This window comes from Trachemys scripta, chromosome 14, assembly GCF_013100865.1.
Source record: "Trachemys scripta elegans isolate TJP31775 chromosome 14, CAS_Tse_1.0, whole genome shotgun sequence".
Classification (NCBI taxonomy): domain Eukaryota; kingdom Metazoa; phylum Chordata; order Testudines; family Emydidae; genus Trachemys; species Trachemys scripta.
The window spans coordinates 39,194,215-39,206,630 of record NC_048311.1 but is presented as its reverse complement, the minus strand read 5'-3'; the positions used below and the strand labels follow the sequence as shown (position 1 = coordinate 39,206,630).

Sequence of the window (12,416 nt, the reverse complement as noted above, 5' to 3'; positions counted from 1 at the left end):
AAAATCACCCCATTTCAATCAGGTGACTGTTAATGATATCACTCTCCTGAGGATAACAAAGAGAGATAAGGAATGGATGTTGTCTACATGCCAGCAAACACCGGGACCATACGCTGCCATGCTTTGTTATGCAATGATTCCAGACTACGTGCTAGTGGCCTGGCGTGGCAAAGTGTCCTACAAATTAATCATTAAACACACTTGCTTTTAAACCATGTGTAATATTTACAAAGGTACACTCACCAGAGGTCCCTTGTGTACACTCAGGATCTGGGAGCACGCATGGATGAGTTCAGGGGTTACTGGTTCCAGGTCCAGGGTGATAAACATATTCTGGCTGTTGGATATTCCAATACTTAGCCCTGGTCTACACTACGAATTTAGGTCAAATTTAGCAGCGTTAAATCGAATTAAGCCTGGACACGTCCACACGACAAAGCCCCCCCCTTTTTTTTTTTTACTTAAAAGGCCCTCTAAACCGGTCAAAATGAAGCACTCTGGGATAGCTCCCGGAGGCCAATACCGTCGAATTCCATCCACACTAACCCTAATTCAAAATGGCAATATCAATTTCGGCACTACTCCCCTCGTCAGAGGTGGAGTAAATAAACCGTTTTTTGTGTCTGTGGTTATATAGGCCCCCACCCTTAAAAGCACATATATCACCACCCAGCTCTCAAGGCAGAGTAGTTGCTGGCAATGTGCACAGCTCTGAAGGGCTCCAATAGCAGCACAGAATTTAGGGTGGCCACATGAAAAGTGATATTGATCAATATCGTTGTTCACAGCAGACTTATCACCGTATTGCCACCCCTACTTCTGTGTTGCTGCTCCACCTGGGTTTGACAGCCTAAGCATTGATCCATAACTCCCAGCTAGGCCTGTTCGTTCTTCATGAGCCCCAGCCAACTGGGGCCGACAGCAAGTGCTCTTTAAAACAAACCAAACAACCCAGAATGATCACGCCTCCCTTGACACATTCCTGTGCCTCCATTGTGAGGCTCTGTCCACACTTTGAAAATTGCTAGTGCATAGAGTCACCATAGGGATTGGTAGCCAAGATAGTAACACCTGCTCCTTTCTTTCTCCGGGATTCCCAGAGAAAATATCTGAGAAGGAGAGCAGAACAGATCCAATTAACATTAACCTTACAAAACACATTTTGGTGATTTCAGTTATAAACATTCCCTCCATCCTTCAGCCCCCACCCCCAGCGAATTCAATGAGACTGATCTGAAATTGGGCAGGTGGCATGGGTGATGGGTATAATCACTGAATTATTGATCCCTGAATTAACAGAATACAGGACCCCTTTGGATAGCTAAATATAGACTACTACAGTTACCCCTCTTAGAATCATAGAATATCAGGGTTGGAAGAGACCTCAGGAGGTCATCTAGTCCAACCCCCTGCTTAAAGCAGGACCAATCCCCAACTAAATCATCCCAGACAGGGCTTTGTCAAGCCTGACCTTAAACACCTCTAAGGAAGGAGATTCCACCACCTCCCTAGGTAACCCATTCCAGTGCTTCACCAACCTCCTAGTGAAACCGTTTTTCCTAATATCCAACCTAAACTTTCCCCACTGCAACTTCAGACCATTCCTCCTTGTTCTGTCATCTGGTACCATTGAGAACAGTCTAGATCCACCCTCTTTGGAACCCCCTTTCAGGTACTTTAACGCAGCTACCAAATACCCCATCATTCTTCTCTTCTGTAGACTAAACAATTCTCTCAGCCTCTCCTCATAAGCCATGAGCTCTAGGTCCCTAACCATTTTTGTTGCCCTCTGCTGGACTCTTTCCAATTTTTCCACATCCTTCTTGTAGTGTGGGGCCCAAAACTGAACACTATATTACAGATGAGGCCTCACCAATGTTGAATAGAGGGGAATGATCATGTACCTCGATCTGCTGGCAATGCCCCTACTTGTACAGCCCAAAATGCCGTTAGCCTTATTCGCAACAAGCGCACACTATTGACTTATATCCAGCTACTCATCCACTGTAACCCCAAGTCCTTTTCTGCAGAATTACTGCCTAGCCATTCGGTCCCTAGTCTGTAGCAGTGAATGGGATTCTTTCATCCTAAGTGCAGGACTCTGCACTTATCCTTGTTGAACCTCATCAGATTTATTTTTGCTCAATCTTCTAATTTGTCTAGGTATCTCTGTATCCTATCCCTACCCTCCAGCTTATCTACCACTCCTCCCAGTTTAGTGTCATCTGCAAACTTGATGAGGGAGCAGTCCACATCATCCTCTACATCATTAATGAAGGTACTTAACAAAACCGGCCCCAGGACCGACCCCTGGGGCACTCCACTTGATACCGGGTGCCAACTAGACATGGAGCCATTGATCACTATGCGTTGAGCCCGACGATCTAGCCAGCTTTCTATCCACTTTATGGTCCATTCATCCAGACTATATTTCTTTAACTTGCTGGCAAGAATACTGTAGGAGATCATATCAAAAGCTTTGCTAAAATCAAGGAATAACACATCCACTGCTTTTCCCTCATCCACAGAGCCAGTTATCTCATCATAGAAGGCAATTAGGTTACTCATACGTGACTTGCCGTCTTCTTCCAAGTTTTCAAAAATACACATTTACATTTCAAACTCTAGCTTATCTAAAGTGGACACACTTCTAAAATCTCTCTCTAAATGTTGACCCTGAGTCAATTACATGCAAGTTGCTTAACCCTTTCTTCCCATGTGTCACAGAAGTTTAGATCCTGTGTGGTTTCTTCCATGTTTAATGAGGTCAGACCTCCATATGAAACTTTTCCCACAGTCCAAGCACTTGTGGGGTCTTGCTCCTGTGTGGATTGCCTGATGTTGAACAAGGTTCGATCTTCTAATAAAATTTTTCCCACAGTCCAAGCACCTGTGGGGTCGCTCTCCTGTGTGTAAAGCGTGATGGCGAACTAGGTGTGACCTCACTTTGAAACATTTCCCACAGTCCAAGCACTTGTGGGGTCTCACTCCTGTGTGGATTACCTGATGTTGAACAAGGTGTGACCTTTGTATGAAACTTTTCCCACAGTCCAAGCACTTGTGGGGTCTCTCTCCTGTGTGGACTGCCTGATGTTGAACAAGGTTCGACCTCCTTATGAAACTTTTCCCACAGTCCAAGCAACTGTGGGGTCGCTCTCCTGTGTGTAATGCCTGATGGCGAACTAGGTGTGACCTCTGAACGAAACTTTTCCCACAGTCCAAGCACTTGTGGGGTCTTTCTCCTGTGTGGATAGCCTGATGTTGAACAAGGTCTGACCTTTGTATGAAACTTTTCCCACAGTCCAAGCACATATGGGGTCTCTCTCCTGTGTGGAGTGCCTGATGATTAGCAAGGTTTGACTTTCTTATAAAACTTTTCCCACAGTCCAAGCACTTGTGGGGTCTTTCTCCTGTGTGGATTTCCTGATGTTGAACAAGGTCTGACCTTTGTATGAAACTTTTCCCACAGTCCAAGCACTTATGTGGTCTCACCCCTGTGTGTAATGCATGATGTTTAACAAGGTGTGACCTTCTTATGAAACTTTTCCCACAGTCCAAGCACTTGTGGGGTCTTTCTCCTGTGTGGATTGCCTGATGACGAACTAGGTGTGACCTTCTTTTGAAACTTTTCCCACAGTCCAAGCACTTGTGGGGTCTCTCTCCTGTGTGGATTGCCTGATGTCTAATTATTTGTGGTTTCAAAATGATACATTTCCCCCATTCGAGGGATTGACAGGTTCCCTCTCCAGCGTGGCTGCTCCCATGGTTATTAAGATCTGAGAGATTATTGAAGCTTTCCCCATCTTCCAAGCATTGAAGGAGTTTCTCTCCAGTATGGATTGTCTGATGGGTCACAATCTGTGATCTCACAATGAATCGTTTCCCACACTGAGGGTAGTGCCCGGGTGTCTCTTCCTTGGAATTTGTCTGCTGTGCTCTGGGATCCTTGTCTCCTTTCCCGCCATTAATAGATTCATCCATTCTCTTCCCTGGATGGTTTTCCAGAAGCCTTTCTGACCTGTGCCAGTTTCCCCAGGCCTCTTCCTCCTCCAAGCACTGGGAAAAATTCCCTTCACCTCTTCCAACAAAGGACCCCTGCAGTTCCACTTCCCCGGGAACTTCCTCATGATGATTCCCCTCCTCATTCTCACTCCCTCGCTCAGCACCTGCTGGGAGAGACACAATCCACACAAGAGTCATTGTGCTGGGGAGAAAGAGGAATAGCACCGAGGGAAAACCCAACACGAAGACTGAACAATTGGCCTCCGCCTCCACATCCCACCCAAACACTCACAGGGAAGGAAAGCGGGGAAGCAAACTCCTGCAGAGAAGAAGCTGGGTGGAACGGCGTGAGCTATATCTGATGACTGCAGCCCTGTCCTGGCTGAGATGAGGAAGAACTGAGGACGCTTACTCACACCATATTTTGGGATTCTCAACTTCTTCCTTCATTCCCTAGATTGTTTCTGTGTCAGTCCTCACCTGTACGAATGTATCTGAGAAGACTTCTTTCCTTGGAGTCCCGGAGATCAGGCACCCATGGCTCTTCCCCTCGTTCCAGCCGGGCGATCAGCTCAGGTTTGGGAAGGGGGAATCCTGTGCAGAGGTTGGAATCAGACCAGATCAGGGTGCATGGAGCATTGGTGGAATATTTGTCAGAAAGGACATTACGTGAGTGGAACCTGTCCCTGCGCTCTGCTGGAGGAACGGGGAATCCAAGAGGATGGCGAAACTGTCACTGAGCCCCCTTGCGCAGAGGAAATTGTCTGGGGAGGCGAGTTGAATTATTACTACACCCTCACGAGGCGCTACCAGGATCTGTGCACTCTGGGGGTCTTCCTGACTCACACACAGCTCTGGACTTAAACCCCTGCCTCTTTCTAAACCTGCAGAGCCCAGAGCCCTCCCCAGGGCTGCAGCTAGTCCCAAGGAGGGAGATGAACATGCATTGTTTGTGCAGCCGAGAAACAACACGGACAGGACAAAGATGGATTTATGCCCCTTTGAAAGCTGGAAGGGTGGGGATGGTTTAGCTTGTCCATTGGGTTTTGACACCCATGTCCCACTGGAGAGGGCACGGAGATGCAAATCTCTCTCACACGGCAGCTGTGCAATATGGAACCATATGGAACCAGCTGTGCAATATGGAACCTCTGATCTCACTGACCAGGGAAGAACCTGACCAGATTCAGACACGCAGACCCCACGGCTTCTATTTAGGGTGAAAAGGGGACTTGTCCCGTGCCCCGACCTTAAGTCGGTCAGGAAGCACTTTCTCCCGATCTCGGGGGACCGTCTGGTGGAGCACGCAAGCCAGCCCCACTCACCCCTTCTTCCCGGGCCATGGGGCAGTGCAGCTGAACTCCCGGTGCTCGCCCGCTGGCCGGCAGGAGCCTGCAGAGTGCTGCAGCCCCACTCCCCAGGCAGACACAGAGGTGGTGAGGAGGTCTCCGCTGAGTGCTGCAGTGGCAGGGCTTGTAGGCGCCAGCAGCGTTCAGAGAGCCCACCCACACCCACCCTCCTCAACACAACCCGCGCGACCTTAGGAGCCAGAGGGATGTGACCTGCCTGCTGGATGCTTACTGGGAGCCACTCCAGGTAAGGCTAGCACTGCTGGGACCCACCTGGCCACCTGGCGGGTCCCTCTGGCTGCTTACTGCCCCCTCACTCCCTGATGGGGGAGGTAGAGACGAAATGGATACAAGCTGGTGTGGGGGGGTGGGTCGTGGAGCTCCCAGTGGGTTCTCAGCCCCCACCAATTTTTCCTGTGCTCCACCAGTTTTATTTGTTTTGCTCCACCGCCGGCTTGTTTTTTGTTTTTTTACTACCCCGCCCCCCCGCGTCCTGATATTTCACCTCTGTCATCTGGTCACCCTACTTCTAGTATCTGAGGGCACAGGAATCCCTTACCCAGCGAGGTCACCGTCTCGTAGTTCTCCTGCATGACATCCCTGTAGAGGGCTCTCTGAGCGGGGTCCAGCAGAGCCCCCTGCCCCTGGGTGAAATACACAGCCACCTCCTCGAAGGTTACTGGCATCTGAAAAAAAAATCCCCCAGCCACAATCCCACTAGTCACACGGGAGGAAGGATAAAGAAATGGAAAATCTGGGAGGGCCAGAGTAGCAGAATCTCACCCACATCCTGCTTAGAGCAGCCAGGAGGCTTCAGGGGGTGGGAGAAGGTGAGAGCTCCTTGTCCTCCGCAGCACACGGAGCAGGGCAGGGTCTTCTCATTTCCCATACACCTGCCAGCAACAGGCTGATACGAGAAGCAGAGCTCTGAGCTGGGGACAGGAATCCCGACAGCTTCCCTTCGTATTTCACAGCAGCCTCAGGTTAGTGGGGTCTCACTCCAGCACTGGGAGCCTGGAAAATGTTCCCAGCCCTGTGCAAGGGGGTTATATCCTGTTTGAGAAATGGGAAAATGTCCCGTCTCCCCTCCCCTGTCACCAATGGGCCCACTCAGAAAATCAGGAGGTTTATCACACCTTGTCTCCTCCCTGCCCCTGCCCAGGACCTCCCTGAAAATCCCCTACCTGAGCTGGCTCCATCACAGACATTTCCCTTCCCTGTCTCCTGGAAGACGGGCCCATCTGGAGCAAAAGGTGGATGTGATTCCTCAGCCTGTCGGGGCTAGAGGGGCGATGGGGGAGGTTACAGAAAGGGCTTCAGTCCATGTCACACCCCGGTTCCCACCCAGGCTCTTCAGACCCTCCCAGTAACAGTATCTCTGATCCAAATGCTAGAAAAAAAAGCAGAACTAAGGAGCCACTTTGGGGGATTTCCCCACACTGCCGTGTAAACTCCTCTCCCTTAGGAGCAGCAGGAGCTCTCTGATGGAATCACCTGAAGAATGAGCTGCCCTGGACTCCCCCAGCAGCCCCCAGGGACAGGCAGGCAGAGGCTGATCCCATTCACATCCCATTCACATCCCATCCACACTCCTTGCCTGCCCAAAGCAGCAGTGACTCCGGTGTGGCTGAGATGTGAATCCTGCCCAGAAATCAGACCAGGGCCCTGGGCGACCCCAAAACTCATGAGACACAGACCCAGGGGCGGCTCTAGGCACCAGCAAAGCAAGCACCTGCTTGGGGCAGCCCATTTGCAGGGACACTAGCGGGCAGGGATCCAGCCTGGGAGCTGAGAACCAACAGGGGGCCCTGGGAGCTGTAGTTCCTTGGTTAGCTCCCTGCCTATAGAGCCAGCCCTGGAGCACGGAAAGAACTATATTTCCCAGCATTCCCTTGGCTGCTATTAACAGGAAAGGGAGGGGATGGGAGTATGGTAGCTGCAACCTCATGCTGCAGCTTGTTGTGAATGGAGAGCTCATTGCTAGAGCATGGTAGCACTGTGAATGGGGAAGAAGTGTGCCCAAGGAGTAGAAGGCTTTGGCCCAGATATTCCCTTCAGAAGACTTCCCCAGACTGGATTAGGGATACTGGTGTGACCTCACCTTGCAGCCCGCAAAGAAGGAATTGAGTGGCCTAAATAAATGGACAGTGCCCCTCTCTATCTGAAATCTAGCAAGGGGGGTATGTGGATCCCACTAGAATTTAAAATGAAAAGTAAGGGAGGGGAGGCTCTGCTAGAGGACCTGGGCAGCTTTAGATACAGTATCAGGCACGTAGGAGGATTTCCACTTCTGAGCCATGGAAGCAGAAATTGACTTTTCCTTTCCAGATTTAGCTAATATTCGGAAAGGGAATCTAGCACCTGCCTTCCAGATCTGAACACCTCACAATTCAGGAGTGCTCCAGCTCATTTTGGGCAGCTGTTACTTCATTTCTCCCAAATCAAATATACAGATCCACTGTAATTTGCTCTAGAAAAAGTAGGATAAAATTGAGCAAGAAATGCTTCCCCGTGGTTTTTAGGACCGGAATTGCTATTTTCAACAGCCATTGCCTTTTTTTATTTTTTAATTTCATTTGTTTGACAGGAAGACAGTGACATTGCATTGGCAAATTCCCCATAGAAACAAAGAGTGGAACAAAAGAATAATAAAGACACCTCAACTTTTCCTCATTGATGGAGAACAGGCTTATAATATGCATCCAGATATCCTCCAATCACACAAGCTGAAAATGGTTCCACTTTACTGCAGTTCTGTTACCATATGGGAACCAATCCTGTCTGTGTTCTGTGCACATCCAAAATTCCTGCTGAATGACCCACCCTGGGAGCAAGTTACCAGTGACCCAAGGCTGGGGCGGAAGGAGGGTGCAGGTGGACGGCGGGGGGGGGGGGGGGAATCCAGGGCTCTGTGGTGGGGGCAGCCACATTTTTTTTTGCTTGGGGTGGCAAAAACCTAGAGCCGGCCCTGCACAGACCCAACCAGCATGGGTGTGTCTGACAATAACACCCTAACAGCAGGGTGTGGGGGGCTGGATTTTTGCCTCCGTCCCCCTCCAGTCTCCCCACACACACCCTTCCCTCGCAGTGCCCCCACTCACATCTTTCCCCCATTCCAGCCTCGCTCCCCTCAGTCGCACAATCCCCCGCCCCGATCTCTCCACCTTCCCTTTAGTGCACCCCGGCCCTCATCCCAGCCTGCCCCCCGCATCCCCAGCACCCGCCTCCTCCTCCTGCAGCCCGGGTGTGCTGGGGGGGAATGGCGGGTTTCTCTTACCTTCCCTCCAAGCGGGGTCCCTCTGGGGCAGGGGCCCTGGCCGGGCTGGGGGCTCTGCCCTGGGAGAGGCTCCTGGGGAGCAGCGGGAAGGGCCCTGCTGGAGATTCCCCTCTCCCGGCTGCAGCCCGGGCTCCGGGCTCCCAGCACCAGCCGCCGGGGCTCGGGGATCTCGCCAGGAGCCTGGAGCCAGAGTCACCGCAGTGTCTGCGAGACACTTCCTGCCAGCGATGGCTCCCCGCAGAGCCACCTCCCAGCTGCTCCTGGGTCCTAGCGATCAACCCATCGCGCTGCAGCATCTGTGTCTTACTCCTGTTCCACTCACAGGCTCTATGATCAGAAGGGCCCATCATGAGCATCTAGCCCAGGGATTCTCACAACCAAATTTGGTGGCCTCAGAGTGTGGCCTAAAACTCTTACTGGTGGCCGCTCTGACACTTTCCCCTAACATCCTAACTAGCTTTACGAGAAACCAATAAATATGCACAGAGGTAAGCAGGGGAAAGAGTCTTACTATTGTGGGGAACTTATCTAGCTTATACACCACCCTGATAGAATCGAATAGCAAAAGGAGATGAGTCCTCACTCCCTCTCCCTTTATCTGGAGACCTGCCTGACCTCGAGGACTCCCCTTCCACTCTGGTGTCTGAAACCCCGACAAGGATGGAACCAAGATTGCTGCGGGGTCTTCATCCCCAATTTTGTTGCGATCACTCAGGACAGAGGTTAGGGTGTCGTATCCCCACTCTGGGGTACTCTCTTCACTCCGGACGCATCCCCGATGTCGCCTTCAGAATTGCATTGAGTTCAGAACAAATACAATTTATTAAATAGCAAGTAATAAAAAAAAGTAAGGAAAAAATGGGAAAGGGGAAAGGAAAACATGATGTCATCCCACGCTGCCCAGGGTCCCTCCATTGCTCTCCCCAGCTGCTCACCACACCCAGCTCCAAACTGCTCCAGACCCAGCTTCCGTCTGCATCAGTGCTTTTGCTGCTCTGCCTCCAACCCAGCTCTGGCTGCTCCTCTCCCCTTAGCTCTGCCCTTCTCTGGCAGGCAGCTCCAGCTCACCCAGAGAACGGGCACCTGACTCCCTCATTGGCCTGCCTGCCCTGTCAACGAGGTTGACCTACTGCCTTTGCCTCTCTCCATTCGCCCTGGGAACTAGTCTCAGGGTTTTCATTTCTCATTGGCCCTTCCTGTCTTTTGGTACTGGGAGAAGCCAACCAAACCGCCCCACTAAGTTTCAGTAAGGGGCCAACAGTCATGGGGTCAGGCAACTTCATGGTGTGTGTGAGCTCCAAAGCATCCTGCAGATGAATTATAAATTTCTTTGTTTACCCCTTCCTTCCTGTTGATGATGGACAGCCAGATAGGAGTTTTCTAACACCCACAGTCAGTCCTTGGTCATCTCTGAGGAGTTTGAGTGGGACAATCCCCAGAACTATCACATATTTCAGTAACAAAAACTTTGACATATGTCTGGGTCTTCATGGACAGATCCTCGTCTTTGAGCCTGGTGAGCAGGTTTTGCCATAACAGCAAATGTCCGGGGGTGTTTGCAGAACACAAGGGCTGAAGCTCAGACACATCCCTGATTAGTCACCTTCCCAACTAGCCAATTGCCCTGCACCCACAGCTGATTGATTGCTGCCAGCTCCCACCCTTGCAGGCCCAGACTCCCAGCCCTGGGGGCGATGTCCCACAGGTTGGCGAGGACTTATATCTGTTCCCAGCACCCTGCCACTGTGACAGTGGCCAACACTGCCCTCACCTCATAAGTACCCCCACCGCGCCCCCTCCAGTACCCCTAACTCTACACTCCCCGTCAGCTCCCACCCCCCATTAATATCCTCTTTTGGGGCACCTGGAATATGGTCAGCCTAGTAAAAAACATACATTAAAATCTCACCATTTTACATGCACTGGTGTCACACGCATTTCAATGCACAATATTCAGCAGATCATGAGTTTTCCAATGATCCCTCACCAGGCACACTTTGCACACAAAATATCATAACCATACACAAGTGGTGAACATGCAGTGCAGAGGTTATCACAAGAGGGATGCAGTGTGGAGACAGTTGGGCAAAGAAACTCTCTGTCATCCAAACGCAGGACATGGCAGGACATGGGGTGGGTGTGACCTGCTGGCTATCAAGGGCTGTGAAAGTAGGCAGGGAGAGGAGCCCCTCCGCAGGATTGGCCCAGGTCCACTGGCGCTGCTGGGGAGAGGAACCCCTCCCTCACCACTGCCCAGGACCAGAGGAGCTGCCACGGCTGGGGAGAGTTGCCTCTCACCCAGTCAAAAACTGCTGTGGTGAGAGAGGGCTGGGGGCAGTCCTCTCCCCACCACAATCTTCACCCCAAAGCCCTCACACCCAGCCCCACCCCACAGCCTGCACACCTAGCCAGAGCCCTCACTCCTCTGCACCCCATCCCTCTGTCCCAGCCCTGAGCACCTTCCCACACTCCAAACCCCTTGGCCCCACTCCAACCACATGAATTAAGTTCTGTGCATCTGTATGGAGATGATGTGTCACATACAGGTGAATAGAACCAAATTCATTCCACACATGGATGTAAAAAGTGAGGGAACATTGGTCAGAATATATAAGATGCTCAGAATGTGTTTACACTAGGAAATCTGCTGGAGGGTCACAGAGATCTGCTGGCTAATCCCAACCACACCTCCTAGCCTAGCCAGAACTTCAGAGGCTGATGCTACGGAGGCAGAGGTGGGATCTCCAGGCCTCTGACAAAAGGTCCTGTGGGAATCAGTGCCTCTCATTGGCACAGTCTCAATGCGCTTATCCCATGGTCCCCAAACACTCGATACTCCAGCACCAGTTCACCCTGATATCAAGCTCCACCAGCCCCAACCATTCAATCCCCAGAGACATACACAAAACCCAAAGTCCTGGTCCCTTAACATTTGATACCCCCAGAGACCAAAACCCTGGGGGATTTGGGGAGGGGAGGAATTACCAGCCCCCAGGTACACTTGCCCAAAAGGGTACAGCTCAAGTCAGTGGGGGAGCCCAGCTCAGGGGCTGGTGGAAGATGGGGGGTGGGTACAGGTGTCTAGAGTGAAGGTGGGGCCTGGCCCAAGTGTCCTTCTCCTCATCTCCATGGCAGGGGGATCCTGGCTGGGAGGGGAAGGGAGAGGGGGTAACTTCAGCCAGGCAGAGGGAGCGGCTGGAGGAGTTTCTCTATCTCCCTTCCCCGACCTGTGGCCCATCAGCTCAGCAACCAGGGCTGCAGCAGGGAGGAGGGGCTGATTGGGTCTTCTCCTCCTTTGTCTGGGGTTTGCTTAGACCAGGCAGAGGCAGTGGGTCACTGACCAGCTGATGCTTGGCTGCTGCTGGATTCTCACCCCAGTGATCGGCAGCTGGATGCTTGGGAGCCAAAAGCCCCTGACGGGTGTGGGAACGAGGAAATGGGGTTGTTACTATCAACTAGTCAGGGCCCTGAGAGAATTTCCATGCTGTGTGGAGGAGTCTCTGATGTCCAACATGGTGTTAGCTCCACTTGGAGCATTTTCAGTGCTGAGAACATCTCAGCAGTTTCTTCCCTGTATGGATTTCTAGATGCTTGATACTCCGGGAGCACCTAATGAAGCTTCCTGTACGTTTAAGGCCTCTCTACTGTGTGGGTCACTGAGGTGTGAAGTCAAATTGAATCTTTTCCTGCAGTCTGGCTATTCCTAGAGTGTCTCATACCTCTGTGGATTCTCTGACTTTTAATGAGGGGTGATCGCTGAATGAAACTTTCTCCACAGTCCAAGCACT

General features: G+C 51.4%; 3 protein-coding genes across 4 annotated transcripts in view; all 3 read right to left on the bottom strand.

Annotated features, from left to right (window-relative positions):
* Positions 1-8,858, bottom strand: part of LOC117887100 (zinc finger protein 208-like) — an 882,934-nt gene extending 874,076 nt beyond the window's left edge. Inside the window, exons 1-2 of the mRNA XM_034789342.1 lie at positions 8,629-8,858; positions 6,536-6,632 (exon numbers count right to left, since the gene is read on the bottom strand). Of these exons, the coding sequence (XP_034645233.1) occupies positions 6,536-6,592 (57 nt within the window). The 5' untranslated portion in view covers positions 6,593-6,632; positions 8,629-8,858. The remainder of the gene's footprint in view (positions 1-6,535; positions 6,633-8,628) is intronic.
* LOC117886897 (zinc finger protein 850-like) overlaps positions 1-12,416 on the bottom strand; it is a 362,115-nt gene that overhangs the window by 285,544 nt on the left and 64,155 nt on the right. The window lies entirely within an intron of this gene.
* LOC117886924 (zinc finger protein OZF-like) lies at positions 2,444-5,961 on the bottom strand. Of its 2 annotated transcripts, none has more exons than XM_034789073.1 (3): positions 5,911-5,961; positions 4,483-4,596; positions 2,444-4,169 (listed from the first exon to the last, which is right to left on the bottom strand). In XM_034789073.1, the coding sequence occupies exons 1-3, from the start codon at positions 5,942-5,944 to the stop codon at positions 2,722-2,724; spliced, it is 1,596 nt and encodes a 531-aa protein (XP_034644964.1). In that variant the 5' UTR covers positions 5,945-5,961; the 3' UTR covers positions 2,444-2,721. The 2 variants fall into 2 exon arrangements, with proteins under 2 accessions (XP_034644964.1, XP_034644966.1); XM_034789075.1 differs by having other exon boundaries at positions 2,444-4,166.